The sequence below is a fragment of the Colobus angolensis genome, unplaced genomic scaffold, assembly GCF_000951035.1.
Source record: "Colobus angolensis palliatus isolate OR3802 unplaced genomic scaffold, Cang.pa_1.0 Scaffold10, whole genome shotgun sequence".
Lineage (NCBI taxonomy): Eukaryota > Metazoa > Chordata > Mammalia > Primates > Cercopithecidae > Colobus > Colobus angolensis.
In genome coordinates, this window is record NW_012110919.1 from 6426782 (window position 1) to 6441996 (window position 15215).

A 15215-nucleotide genomic window follows, 5' to 3' on the forward strand; every position below is an offset into this window, starting at 1 on the left:
GTCTCGATCTCCTGACCTCGTGATCCGCCCGTCTCGGCCTCCCAAAGTGCTGGGATTACAGGCTTGAGCCACCGCGCCCGGCCAGCAGATTCTTACTTATACCTTGAAAATGTATTTTAAACCCATCCACTTTTTTCTGTATCCAGCCCCGCAGCCCCACCATCCTAGTCCCAGCCACCATCATTTCTTACTTAGGCTGCTGCAGTACTTTCCTCAGTTCTCTAAAGTTTTTTCAGAATGCAACTTGACATGTAAAGAGCCTTTTAAATGATTTATCCTTTGAATTTGTAATTCCCCTTCTACAAACTGCAGGAAATTATTCTAAACATAGTCAAGCTTTATATACCAAGTTGCTTATTCACTTTGTGTTTATAATAGTGCACAATGGAACACTGCCTGAAAGTTCAAAAATAGAGGAGTGGCTGCGTGAGTCATGCCAGAGCCACATGGTGAACCATTGTGTAGCAGCTACAGCTTGCTCGTGAAAATTCTGTAAAAACTTGGAGAAACATCTGTTACCAGTGAAACAATCAGGATACATAAGTGTATATGCAATATGGCCACAACCCTGTTTAAAAAAAAAAATAAGGAGAAAATACCAAGATATATATAGCTACTCTTCGGGATGGTGGGACTATAGGTAATTTCACCCCCTTTCAAATTTAATATCCTACCATGCTTTGTTCTTTAAGGAAAATAAATATTTTTTTCAAAGTACAATTTAAGAGATTCTTAATGTGGAAAATTGAGCAAACCTGGGTTTATATTTTAGCCCTGACTGACTAGCCATTTGCCTTTGAATAAGTTATTCTTTAAACTTATGTCACCTGTGAAAAGGAGTTGCCATCCCTGCCTTATAAGGTGTTAGATTAAATGAGAAGACATATTAAATACCTCAAACAGGGCTTGTCATATAATGGGTACCCCCAAATGGTAATAGCTGTTATTCTTTAAGAAGGACTTGGAGAAAGAATTATAGTATTTCATTTCCTTTTAAATTACTTTTTGTTAGCTCATCAAGATGCCTTGGAGATTTTTTCTTTATGCTGTTGATGTACTGTTTTTAAAAGCATATTAAATCCTGAATTGTACTCTAGCTTAAGTACAGGCAGCAAAGAGAAGTTGTGGACCCTGTGGAGTCAGATTTTCCAGGTTTCGCTCTAGCTCCATTATTTGACTACTGTGTGGTCCCGAGCAAATCATTGTTTCTGTGTTTATTAAAATGGGATAATTGCAATGCTTGCCTCCAAAGGATTAGATGTTTGTCAGTTCAGTGCCTGGTGTAGAGTAAGCAATTAATAAATGTTAGCTGATTTTTAAAATTCTATCTGATATGACCTGCTCTGAAATGTGAGACTTGTTCTCTGTTGCTGTATCCCCATCCTGCCTTCCAACAATGATTACAGCTAGATTCTTTTTGCTCACTCAGTGTTTTACAAATCAAAGTATAATAGTATTTTTATATTTCTTTTATTTTTACCTATAACTAACCTGTAACCAAACTCAATAATTGTGTTACAGTTACCACATTTATCAGGCTCTGCAAGGAACCTTATCTTGAGGAACTTTATAGACTTTGCAAACTGTTGAAAACCCCTGTAATGTTCAAAAACTGTGTATTGTCCCCTCTGTAGTTGCCACTGTATCGTTATTCAGATAAGAAATTTAAAAATAGACTTTGTAAATTAAATTTTTAAAAGTGCGTTGCCCCCTCTAAAGAAAATACATTTTGGATTTCTTTTTTATTGTTAACATATCTTCCCTCAGGAAAGTTTAGTGATAGCAAGTATTGCACCTTTGGAAAGAAAAGCAACCTCCGAATTGTAGCCTGAGGAGACATAAATGAAATACAGGTTAAATATTTCTTATCCAAAATGCTTGAGACTAGAAGTGTTTTGGATTTTGGATTTTTTCAGATTTTGGAATATTTGCATTACACATTGAGGTTGAGCCTCCCTAATCCAAAAATTTGAAATTTGAAATGTTCCAGTGAGCATTTCCTTTAACTGCCATGTTAAAGGAAGTGTTCAAAAAGTTTCAAATTTTGGAGCATTTGGGATTTCATTCAAATTTTTGGATTAGGGATACTCAATCAGTCCCTAGAACAGAGTCCTTATCCCTCTCTTTTCCTTTAAGTTTTTAACTAGTTTTTTAAATTTATAAAGTCATACGTTTCCTGCTCTAGAAAAATAAATGCACACATTGTGAAATGCTTTAAATCAAATTTTCTGTTTACCTATTGGCTATGGTTATCTCCTTATCCAAGGAAAAAAGAAATACATATTTCTGAGTTCTGGTTTAAATGGATAATGTGACAGTGATTGGATAATAAATTAGTCTTTAGAGACAAGGTCTTGCTCAGTCACGCTGTTGGTGCGCAGTGGTGCAATCGTGGCTCACTGTAACCCTGAACTCCTGGGCTCAAGCGATCCTCCCACCTTAGCCTCCCAAGTAACTGGGACAACAGTTACATGCCACCATGCCTGGCTAATTTTTAAGAAAATATTTTGTAGAGACAGGGGTCTCACTATGTTTCCCAGGCTGGTCTCCCAACTACTGGCCTCAAGCAATCCTCCCACCTTAGCCTCCCAAAGTGCTGGGATTACAGGTGGGAGCCACTGCGCCCTGCCTTTAGTCTTTTTAAAAGCCGCAGTAAGCTGTCCCAACTTGATTCTTGCAGTTATCTTGACCCAACATGCTGGAATCATCCTTGTTAGCTCTTATTCTCTCAATACCAATCAGTCAAGAGATTGTGTTGGTTCTACTTTCACAATGGATCCAGAGTCCATCTGCTGCTCACCTTCCACTGCTAACCACTGTGGTCTCATTAATGCTAACCTGGAGTATTGCAGTCACTTCCTTACTGGTTTCTCTCCTTCTACTCTCATTTTCTTGTAATCTCTCAACTCAGCAGCCAGTGTGGGCCTGTTAATGCATAAATCAGATTATGTCACGCTTCTGCTCAGAAACCTTCAGTGGCTCCCCATTGCTTACCTGGCCCCAGCCATACTGAGCTTCTTCTTGTTCCATAGATCTGCCCTGTGTGCTCCCACAACAGTACTTTGCACTTGACTTCCTGCTCCCTAGAACTCTCTTCCTTGATGATGATCTCATGGCTCACTTCCTTTAGGTGACACTTTTAGAGACCTCCCTGGCCACCCCCTTCTCCTCTCTCCTTCCTGCTTTCTGTCTCTCTCCTCCTCTTTCATATGTGTACACACACACACACGCACACACACACACAATTCCCCTTCTTTGCTGTATTTTTCCCATCAACCAAGAAACACTATCTTTTTCTTCCTGGACAATCATTATAGAAAAAGGGAAATAGTATCTTTTACTTGTAGATTATTATCTGTGCCCCTCTACTTGAATATAAGCTCCATCGGAGTAGAGACTCTTTTCATTTTTGCTCTTTGCTGTTTATCTGCACCTAGAACAGTGCCTGGCACCTTGTGGGTGCTCAAGAAATCATTTCTGAATGAACAAATAAAATAATAAAAGTCATTGTAATCATAAAATTTAATAGTTGAATAAGAAGACTTGCAAGTAAACTTGTAAGTCAAGAATCCCTAGATATTGCATCTGTAGCAACTGGGGAATTTGGCCTTGCTCACTTTAAAAAAATAAAATAAAACAAGTTAATGGTAAAATAGATTTACATGAAATTACCTTAATTCATTATTGGCATAATTTAAAAATTCATTTAATAAAACCATCTAAATAATATCTATTTTCATAGTTGTGAATAATTGGAATCTAAATTACCAAAAGTGGTTTCATCCTCTTTTTATTGCCTGCTACCTCTTGTTTCATACTACATTGTTTCCTCATACATTTGTTTCGGAGATATTGTCCTCATCTTGAATACGACTGTATCTGGAGAAATATTTTGCTGCCAGGATTCAGGATGTATCTCAGGAATGGGCCTATGAACATATTCAGACTGCTTTTAGAAAAAAAAGAAGAAGAAGAAGAATGGGATTTATCCTGGCAACATACTGAGACCCCATCTCTAAAACTTAAATATTAGCTGAGTATGGTGGTACATGCCTGTGTTTCTAGCTACTCAGGAGGCTGAGGCAGGAGGATCACTTGAGCCCAGGAGTTTGAGATTTTTGTAAGCTATGATCATGCCATTGTACTCTAGCCTGGGCAACAGAGCAAGACTCTATGGCAAAAATTAGTTAATTAATTAATTAAAATAATAGGTTTTGCAATTTCTCATGTCAGACATTCCTGGAGTATTCAATTGATTTTTTTTTTTTTTTTTTGGATGGAGTCTTCCTGTGTCACCCAGGCTGGAGTGCAGTGGCACTATCTTAGCTCACTGTAACGTCCGCCTCCCAAGTTCAAATGATTTTCCTGCCTCAGCCTCCTAAGTAGCTGAGACTGCAAACACACCACCACCACCATGTCTGGCTGAATTTTGTATTTTTAGTAGAGACGAGGTTTCACCATGTTGGCCAGGCTGGTCTCAAACTCCTGACCTCAAGTGATCTCCCCACCTCCACCTCAAAAGTGCTGAGATTACTGACGTAAGCCACTGCACCTAGCCCTGGACTGATTTTTATGTTAATTTCTTAGCTAATTCATAGGGCAAGGTAATAGTCTTATTTTGAAACCCAAGCTTTTGATCCATGTGACTCATTTCTTTGGAGAAATATATATATATCCACTAGTCTTACTGTCTTCTTTTCTGTGTGAAAATTTTTTTTGAATAATGAGTGAAGATTCACTTTTACTAAAGTATCTCATGCCATCAACACTTCCCATCTAGGACAGAACTGTAGTAAATTATATATTGATGTTACCTGCTGTATTGGAATAACAGGTTCCCACATACATAATTTGAAATCATATTCTTGGCTCATCTTAAGGTAGTTTAAGCTCAGTTATATTTATTATTTAGGATAAAGTGCAAAATTTAAACCAGAAGTTAAGATAAACAAATTTATAGTTTGCTTTGAACACTGACCAATATTTGTTACTGATCTAGTCCTTTTTTCTTTTTTCTTTAGGTTTTGTTCCAACTCTGGGTGGCACAGAGTTCAGAGTTCTTCAGACGGTTAGCCCTATTACTTTCTACAGCCAATTCACCTCCTGGGCCCTTACTTACTCCAGCACTTCTGCCTCATCGTATCTTATCTGATGTGACTCAAGGTCTACCTCACGCTCATTCTGCCTGTTTGGAAGAGCTTAAGCGCAGCTATGAGTTCTTTCGATACTTTGAAACTCAGCACCAGTCAGTACCACAGTGTTTATCCAAAACTCAACAGAAGTCAAGAGAACTGAATAATGTTCACACAGCAGTGCGTAGCTTGCAGCTCCATCTGAAAGCATTACTGAATGAGTAAGTTTAGAAATTATACCGAGAAAGGTCTCGGTGATTAGCAAGCTTCATTCGTGTACCATTGTGGTTGTTGGCTTGTGTCCTAGCTAGAAAAAAAGAAGCAAAATTGAGACATGAGCATGAAGGGTGATTTATAGCTACAAATATAGCGAAAATAATAATAATAATAATTTGTAAGTACTATAACTTGAGGGAGTTACAGTTTTTACTTTTCCTTAGTTCAGCAGAAAACTTGGAAAGGTAGGTAAAAGCAGGTGTTGTTCATTCTCTTTGAGAGCTGAAATGGAGATGGTTATAAAGAATGAGTTTCTTTTAACTCTCTTAAGGTAACTTTTAACTCTCTTCAACTGGAACCTGCAGTCCAATAGAAATATCTATCAATATTGGAACAGTGTGTTACAAGAGGTATTGTTATGTGTAGTAGAAGAGTAACATATTGCTATTTTTCTAAATAAATTACAGCAGATCTAAATTTTTTTGTATCACAGGACAAGCTTTGTGGTACCAGTTGAAAAGCAAAATGTAGAGTCTAGAGTTTATATTTGTTCATTTCCTGCCTTGCATGAAATTGTTGGTACTCTACCTTAATTTCTAAATTTTTATGTCCCACTTCGGTATACCTTCATCAGCTGAAAATACTATTTTCACATATTTCTACGAAGTTTTCAAGTTTAAAAATTGAATCAAGGCATTTAATTGAATACAGTCGTTTCCAGTGAAATTTTTCTGTAACAGTTAAATATTCATCATGTAGGACTGGATCAAATGAATGGTTGGGTTCATGTTGTGTTGGTAATCAAGAAGGTCCTAGGAATTCAAAGAGCTGACAAGATTGTAGTTGATGTACTTGACCCTGGGATACAAGGCAAGAAGTGGAATGGGGAAGGCAGCATTTAATTATGTAAATAAAAATGGATCAAAAGGACTGACATATCAGCAAAATCAGGCTAGTTTCACTGGAATTAGGGAAGATAAGAGATACAAGGATAGGAAATTAAAGTCAGAAAGACATTTTGAGAAGCTAAATTTTTACCCATCAGTTCAAGGCCTGAGATGGGCTTGATATAAGGCTGATATAAAGATTATGACATAAGAAAAATGAAGACATTATGAACTCAGGGTATTCCAGTGGTCTATATCTGCTGGTCTAAGAAAGCAGGTAAATGCTAACCAGTTTCTTAGCCCTGCCTCCTACAGGGAACTGGGCAATAAGGCCATCTCCACTTGAGTGGGTGGCAAAGGTTGAATTGTCATCAAAGGAAAATAGGATTTCAGTGGGCAGGTTGTAGGCAAAGCCAGAGTCTCTGAAGAAGTAAGTTTTGGCAATAGAATCAGAAATATACGGCACATATTAGAATGCATTAAAGTGAGGGAAGATGGCTCAGGGAAGAAAGCATGCTACACAAGGTAGACATGAACACAAAAAAGAGGAGCTTTTACCATGGGTAGGAATTGTGGATTATGCATAGGAAGTTTTTGTCCTGTTTTAAAGTGGAATATTCCATATATGCTAATGTCTCTCCTTTCTAAGTATTTTCACTAGAAAGTACACCAGTCACAAACCATCATATCCAATTTGCTCTGTAGTGCTGCTACATACAACTTTTTAAATTGTTAACTAAATAATTGTTTTGTGTTTCATATTTTAGAATGCTCTTTTTGTGTTTCACACCTCTCCCCCATGTCTCCTTTGCTGTTCCCACTCTCAGTGCCTCGGTGTGGGACCATATTGTCCCTTCCCTACACTAGGGTGTTAATCTCTAACTGTCCTCCCCACCTCCCAGGTGTGTATGGCCAGATTAATGTTGCTGAGGCTTATATTTGCCTTCTCATTTCACTGAAAATCTTGACTTGTTTCGGAGTCATAGCAGCTCAGACTAAAGTCTTTACAAAACATACTATAGAAGTGTTTGTCATAACTTGACTACACTCTGTTTCTATCTTTATTTCTCATTCCTTTCCTTCAGTCCAGCCAAACTGTATAAATGCCTTTTCCCATGGTCCTTCTATAGGTTAGTGCAAAAGTAATTGCAGTTTTTGCCATTAAAAGTAATGGCAGGCCAGACGAGGTGGCTCAAGCCTGTAATCCCAGCACTTTGGGAGGCTAAGGTGGGCGAATTACGAGGTCAGGAGATCGATACTGTCCTGGCTAACATGGTGAAACCCCGTCTCTACTAGAAATACAGAAAAATTAGCTGGGCGTGGTGGCGGGTGCCTGTAGTCCCAGCTACTTGGGAGGCTGAGGCAGGAGAATGGTGTGAACCCGAGAAGCGGAGCTTGCAGTGAGCCAAGATTGTGCCACTGCACTCCAGCCTGGGCGACAGAGCGAGACTCTGTCTCAAAAAAAAGTAATGTCAAAAACCTCAATTACTTTTGCACGAACCTAATAGAACAAGCTTCTGGCCAGGCACAATGGCTAATGCCTATAATCCTGATACTTTGGGAGGCCGAGTAGAGCAGATTGCTGGAGCCCAGGAGCTGAGATGAGCAACATGGTGAACCCTTATCTCTACAAAAAAAATACAAAAATTAGCCAGTCGTGGTAGTACATACCTATAGTCACAGCTACTTGGGAGGCTGAGGTGGGAGGATCACCTGACCCCTGGAGGTTGAGGTTGCAGTGAGCCGAAATCACACTACTGCACTAGCCTAGGTGATAGAGTGAGACCCTGTCTCAAAAAAAAAATAAAAAATAAAAAGAACAACATTCCTCACCTTTTGTATATGGGCCCAAATTTTATCCATTCCCTTCAATGCTACCTCAAAAATACCTCTTCCTTAGTTGTTCCTCATCTGTCCTTACAGTTGGTTGTAATTTTCCCTTCTTCTGATTTCTCATCACACTATCTGTCTCTCTGTGGTATTATCCTTTTGTGCCTGTATTCAGCCCAGTTTTACATCTTACCAGCTTTCTGACTCTAGGCAAGTTTCCCCAACTCTCTGGGCCTAATTCCTTATTATCTGTAAAATGGAAATAAAATGATAGTTCTAATTATTTATGATATTGTAGTCTTTTTCTTTTCTGATAAAGGAAGCAACTACAGAAAGCTTTTGTTTATTTATTCAAAGTAACCAGTGCTATTGATGCAAAAAAGAAAAACCCAACAACTCTTCCAACACTACTTTCAAAATGAGCATATCAAACTTGATTTTCATTAGAATGTAGTTATTTTGTCACACTAGTAAATAAAAAACCAAGATGCTCCCCTCTGCTCCTTTTTTTTTTTTTTTTTTTTTTTTTTGAGACAGAGCCTGGCACTCTGTTGCCCAGGCTGGAATATAGTGGCGTGATCTCGGCTCACTTCAACCTCTGCCTCCCAGGTTCAAGTGATTCTCCTGCCTCGGCCTCCTGAGTAGCTGGGATTACAGGTACCTGCCACCACGCCGAGCTAATTTTTGTAGAGACGGGATTTCACCATGTTGTCCAGGCTGGTCTCGAACTCCCAACCTCAGGTGATCCACCAGCCTTGGCCTCCCAAAGTGCTGGGATTACAGATGTGAGCCACCGCGCCCAACCGCAAATTTTATATATATATGTGTGTGTGTGTGTATACATGTGTCTATATACACACACACACACACACACACACACAATGTGAACAATAATTGGGCTTTATCTTATGGACAAGAATGCCAAGTTAGTCTTTCTTCATAAAAAGCAGTTACAATTTTGAGGACACTTCATATTTGCCTTTTGTGCCAGCACCAAGTCTGCCTCATCTGAATCCTTCCATTTCATGAGCAACATCAATTCTTCACTGCCGTCTGTGGCACCAATTATTCTTTCAGTATCAAGACCTCTGGCAAATCCTCTTGGTTTGTCAACAGCATCTCCCTTCTTCTTTGATTTGTTTCGTCAGATTCACTGTCAGATAAAGATTTTCTTTTTGTACCATCTTTTTCTTCACCAGCTTTTTGAGAATTAAGAAATGCTTCAATTAACTCTGGACAATCTAAATTTTCTTCAGGTTCCCAAGTATTGTCAGCATCTGTAAATCCCTTCAGGAAATATTCCACTTTCCCATTCCCTACATGTCAGTCTAGTACATTTTCCACCACAAATTCATCAGGCTCTGCCTCTTCAACTTTTTAATTTTTCCATTCTGTTTCTTTCCCATTTTTTGCAATGTGGTTTTGTTGGAGGCCATTTGTTATTGCAGACCTGAAGAGTTATTATTCACTGCCTTCAAGCTGCTCTGGGTCGTGGGTCTGTGGTGTCTCCAGTCTTGTGTGTCACCAGCTCGAGCCACATCCGAGTGGGGAGGGAGCCAGGGAGCTGTTGTTGGCAGGGGAAGTGAGGGTAGGGAGGATTGGGGGGGGGGTGGATATTATATTTTACTTACATATATGTGTAATATCATATGTTATTTCTTATAAATAACAGATGAGCTTATTTTTTTCTTTTTAGCCCATAAAATGCCTAGTATGTATGCAAGAAATATTTATTGAATAAATATTTAATACTCTTTATAAGCTTTTTAAAAAATTATGGCAAAGTATATATATCAAAATTTATCATTTAATCATTTTAAAATGTACAGTTCAGTGGCATTAAGTGTATACACATTGTTGTGCAGCCATATCACTGTCCAACTCCAGAACTTTTTTCATCTTATTATAAGCCTTTTTCCTTTTTTTTTTTTTTCATTGAGGTGGGGTTTCACTCCGTCCTCCAGGCTGAAGTGCAGTAGCGCTATCGATGCTCACTGCAACCTCTACCTCCCAGGCTCAAGCAGTCCTCCCACCTCATCCTTAGGCATATGCTTCCACACCCGGCTAATTTTTTGTATTTTTGGTGAAAATGGGGTTTCACCATGTTGCCCAAGCTGGTTTTTTGAACTCCTGAGCTCAAGCCATTCACCCACCTTGGCCTCCCAAAGTGCTGGGATTTAAGCTTATTTTAAAATAAGCCTTATAAATTATAAATTTTTCATTTCATATTATAGAAATCTGTTTCTGTTTTTCTTTATGACTCAGGGTAATAATTCTTGAAGATGAACTTGAAAAGCTTGTTTGTACTAAAGAAACACAAGAACTAGTGTCAGAGGCTTATCCCATCCTAGAACAGAAATTAAAGTTGATTCAGCCCCACGTTCAAGCAAGCAACAATTGCTGGGAAGAGGCCATTTCTCAAGTCGACAAACTGCTACGAAGAAATACGGATAAAAAAGGTACCTGTGAGAGATTTCTTTGCCATATGCTTAGCAGACATGCTTATCCTACTCTGGTAGGATTTTATTAGGTGGACGTATTGTCTTCATGATGAAACTAGCTTCAAAATTTCTTAATTTACTTTTTTTTAATGTTGAATTTATATGTACAAAGTGACACTGAATACAATTCTTGACTCTCATTTTGTAAATTAAAAATGAATATGATTTGAAAGTTCAGTGAATCATATCTCTTTTTTAAAAAAACTGAAATGAGAGAATAAATTTTGATAGTATTTTTCTATTATTAGAACTTCCAGAAACTCTTTTTCAGTTAGGATAATAAAAGAATGAGTTTGATAGTCTGGGGCTAGGAACTCGAGTTTTTCTTTTAAGATAAAATACTTTCTTCAGTCATTCAAAAATAATATACAAATGATATAATTGGTGGCACTGCATATTTAGTACTAAGATCCACATATTGTGTCATTATTTAATAATATATCAGATGCTTTGTGCTACTAGGTAAAAAAAAAAAAAAATAGTCTTGAGATTTTTCCACCAAGCTGCTTTTATGTGACTCCAATTTTATGCTTGTTTTTACCTCACTGATTTCATTTTTCAATGCTTGGTACATCAATTTTTGAAAACTGTGCTGCAAACCAGTACCATATTTATCTCTTGGATCTTTATTTTGAGGCTACTCAGACTTAGGCATAGAATTTGCATTGCTGCTAAAGATAATTAATGCTTTACCATCCTGTTATTTTTGTGTTTACAGGCTAAATTTGTAATAATTTATTTAATGTCTTAAACAAGCTTGAACAAATCCTTAGATAGTAAAAGTATTCACTTTCTCCAGAGGAAATATTAACATGCTAATTACTGATTTATTACCCGAAGGTTTTCTTAATATCTCAGATGTAAACTGTGAATAATTTTTTCTCCAAAGGATAAATCTACCAAGAAACTCTGATATATGCAAATACTTATGCATATTAAACTTTCTGATATGACATCTAGAGCTTCTGTGTACATTTTCTACAAACAGAAACACTCAGAAGACTTTTGGTTGTTAAAAGATGCATCCTGGCCAGGCACGGTGATAGGAGTGGCTGAGTGCCCAGCTACTGAGGAGGCTGAGGCAGGAGGATTGCTTAAGCCCAAGAGTTTGAGGCTGCAGTGAGCTTTGATCACGCCACTGCTGTACTCCAGCCTGGGCAACAGAGCGAGACACTGTCTGTTTAAAAAAAAAAAAAAAAAAAAGGCAGGGCGCGATGGTTCACGCCTGTAATCCCAGCACTTTGGGAGGCCGAGGCAGGTGGATCATGAGGTCAGGAGATCAAGACCATCCTGGCTAACGCAGTGAAACCCTGTGTCTACTAAAAATACAAAAAATTAGCCGGACATGGTGGCGGGCACCTGTAGTCCCAGCTACTCGGGAGGCTGAGGCAGGAGAATGGCGTGCACCCAGGAGGTGGAGTTGCAGTGAGCCAAGATCGCACCACTGCACTCCAGCCTGGGCGACAGAGCGAGACTCCTTCTCAAAAAAAAAAAAAAAGAAAGATGCATCCCATTCACCCCTCCTTTAGCATACTCTGAGATGTTGAATCTTAGTCTAACACTTATCCATTATTGTTAACCATTACTGTGAAAACTTTCTTCACCTCATTGGGTAGATAATTAAGCCATTTTCTAATTATTTTCTGTATGTATGGCTTTTGTTCATAGATAATAATGATATGGATTAAGACACAAATAGTTCACAAACTTTTCTCACTAAAAAATTCACAGTGGCCATGACTACACAGGTTTAAATTTTTAAAATGTGCATTTGAATATTTTAAGAAGCAGGTGCTTTAGCCATATCTTTTTTAAAAAAGGTCTTATTTTGAAATCATTTCAAACTTACAGAAAAGTTGCAATAGTTGAAAGTCTCCTTCATCAGTATTCCCTAGTTGTTGACATTCTGCCATAATTGCCTTATCTTTCTATGTGTCTGTATATGTGTGTCATTCTTTTGATGGTAGTGTTAGTCTGAACCATTTGAGAGTAAGTTGTAGACTTGAAACCCCATTACCTCTAAAATATTTCTGTATGCATTTTTGTAAAACAGGAACATTCTTCTATGTACCCACAGTATACCATCAAAATCAGAAAATGAACACCAACCATTTTATCCACAGAACTCATTCAGATTTCCCTGATTGTCCCAATATTTTTTATATGTCTAGACCTAGATTGTGTATGGTGTTCAGTTGTCATGCTCTTTATTCTCCTTTTCCTTAAAGTCTTTCATGATGATTATTTTGTAAAGAAATACTCTGAGGTTTTATAAATATGGTTTCTTCATCAAAATTTTAACCACTATGAATGCATATACCATATGACCCAGTAGTATCATTCCTACATATTTAAGCAAGAAATGTAAAAACTTAGTGTTCACACAAAAACCTATACATAAATATTTTGTTCATAAATAAAAACTAGAAGCAGCTAGGCTTTGGGATGTGACTAAGCTGTTACATCAGCTTATTTCACTGTATTCCATACAGTGAAATACTACTCAGCAACAAAAAAAAGTGAACTACCAATGCATACAACACGATGAATGAATCTCTGATACATTATGCCAAGTGAAAGATGTCACTTTCAAACCACTATATACAATGTTATTCCACTTATGAGGCACTCTTAAGTTGGTGAAGGAACAGAAAACAGATCAGTAGTTGCAAGGAACTGGAGATGGAGGGAGGAATGGCTTGTAAAACCTTTTAATGGAGAATGGCATTTAGAAACCAAGATTAGGGTATTTGGCTTTGGCAGCACATGTATTAAAATTAGAATGATACAGAGAAAATTAACATGTCCTTTGTGTAAGGACGATGTACAAATTCGTGAATCATTCCATATTTTATATAGAATTTATATAAAGATGTATGTACCCACACATACGTATATATACATATATATCTACACATATATTGTGGTAAGTTCAGGAAATCATTGAGAGTAGGTTATAACTTTGGCATTACTCGAGGATTGCCATAGAAAAGAATCTCCAGTTAATAACAGTTTCCCATTGTTAAAAATATCACAGGCTAGGTGCAGTAGCTCATGCCTATAATCTCAGCACTTTGGGAGGCCAAGGAGGGAGGATCACTCGAGCCCAGTAGTTTGAGACCAACCTGGGCAACAAAACCCCATCTCTACAATAAAAAGTTACTTGGGAGGCTGAGGTGGAATGATTGATTGAGCCCAGGAGGTTGAGCCTGCAGTGAGCGATGATTGCACAACTGAGCTCCACCTTTGCTGATACAGTGAGACCCTGTCTCAAAAATATATGTGTATGCACATGTGTATGTATGTGTGTCACATCATTTTAAAACTCTTCACATTTATTACTTCTAGGGCCTTGTTACTCAGAGTGGTCCCCAGACTAGCATATAAGCATCACATGAGAGCTTGTTACAAATGCACCCCTGACTGTAAATCCGCCTGTATTTTAATAAGATCTGGTAATTTGTATCTACATTAAAGTCTGAGAAATTTGAGAAACATTGCTCTGGGACAAGGGTCTGCAATTTTTTTCTCTAAAGATTTTCTGCCTTGCAGGCCATATGGTGTGTCTGTTACAACTACTTTACTCTGCTGCTGTAGTGTGAAAGCACCCATAGACTATACTTAAATGAGTGTGGCTGTATTCTAGGAAAAATTTATTTACAAGAACAGGCAGTGGGACAGATTTGGCAAGCCCTTGCTTTCAGACAGTAGAATTGAGGGATAAGGTCATCAGGGAGCTTTTTTCACTTTATAACCTTCTGTGCTGTTTGTAAAAGCTATTATTGCAAGCATGTAATTAAAAATCTGCTTTTTAAAATTTTTTAGGCTTTTTGTGTTTGTTTGTTTGTTTTTTGAGAAAGAGTCTCACTGTGTCGTGCAGGCTGGAGTGTGGAGTGCATTGGCACAATTTCAGCTCACTGCAAGCTCTTCCTCCCAGATTCAAATGATCGTGTTGCCTCAGCCTCTCGAATAGCTGGAATTACAGCCGTGTACCACCATGCCCAGCTAGTTTTTGTGTTTTTTGGTAGAGACGGGTTTTCGCCATGTTGACCAGGCTGGGCTCCAACTCCTAACCTCAAGTGATCAGCCCATATCGGCCTCCCAAAGTGCTGGGATTACAGGCTTGAGGAGCCACCACACCCGTCCTCTTGCTAGATTTTTGTTAAATGAATTGCATGCTGGAGCTAGCTCTCCAAAGGTTGTTAAATATTCAGAAATGTGTGAGTCAGTTTAACATCATTGGTAGCTTAAAATTGGTCACAGTGGGTACATTTACACCATGGGAACTGGAAATCAGGAAGTGCTGCAAATTGGGTGTTTTGTTTTGTTTGAGAGCTGGATTACCAGCACACTGTTTAATGTACTTGTTTATTGCTATTAATAGTCTTATGGATTTTTTTTTTTCTTTTCATTCAAAGAGCTCAATCTGTGGTGTCAGCATCGACATAATGAAATCTGTGTTCTGCTAATTAGGCAATAATAGCAGTTTTTGAGCATGTAATCTGTAGCAGGCATTGTTTTAAGCACTTTTCATGTATTCTTTTTTAATCTTACAAGATAGTACTATTATTTTCACCACTGTTCTACAGATAACTGTAATTATTTATTTATTTATTTATTTATTTATTTATGTATTTATTTATTTATTT

The 15215-nt window shown here is 37.9% G+C and overlaps 1 protein-coding gene and 1 pseudogene across 3 annotated transcripts in view; one reads left to right on the plus strand and one right to left on the minus strand.

The window, feature by feature from the left end:
• VEZT (vezatin, adherens junctions transmembrane protein) overlaps positions 1–15215 on the plus strand; it is an 82485-nt gene that overhangs the window by 57377 nt on the left and 9893 nt on the right. For 2 of the 3 annotated variants that reach the window (XM_011934068.1, XM_011934061.1), the window contains 2 exons: positions 5022–5353; positions 10331–10524. In XM_011934068.1, coding sequence (XP_011789458.1) covers positions 5022–5353; positions 10331–10524 — 526 coding nt within the window. The remainder of the gene's footprint in view (positions 1–5021; positions 5354–10330; positions 10525–15215) is intronic. The other variant, XM_011934074.1, reaches the window with a different exon arrangement.
• LOC105506030 lies at positions 8952–9471 on the minus strand (annotated as a pseudogene).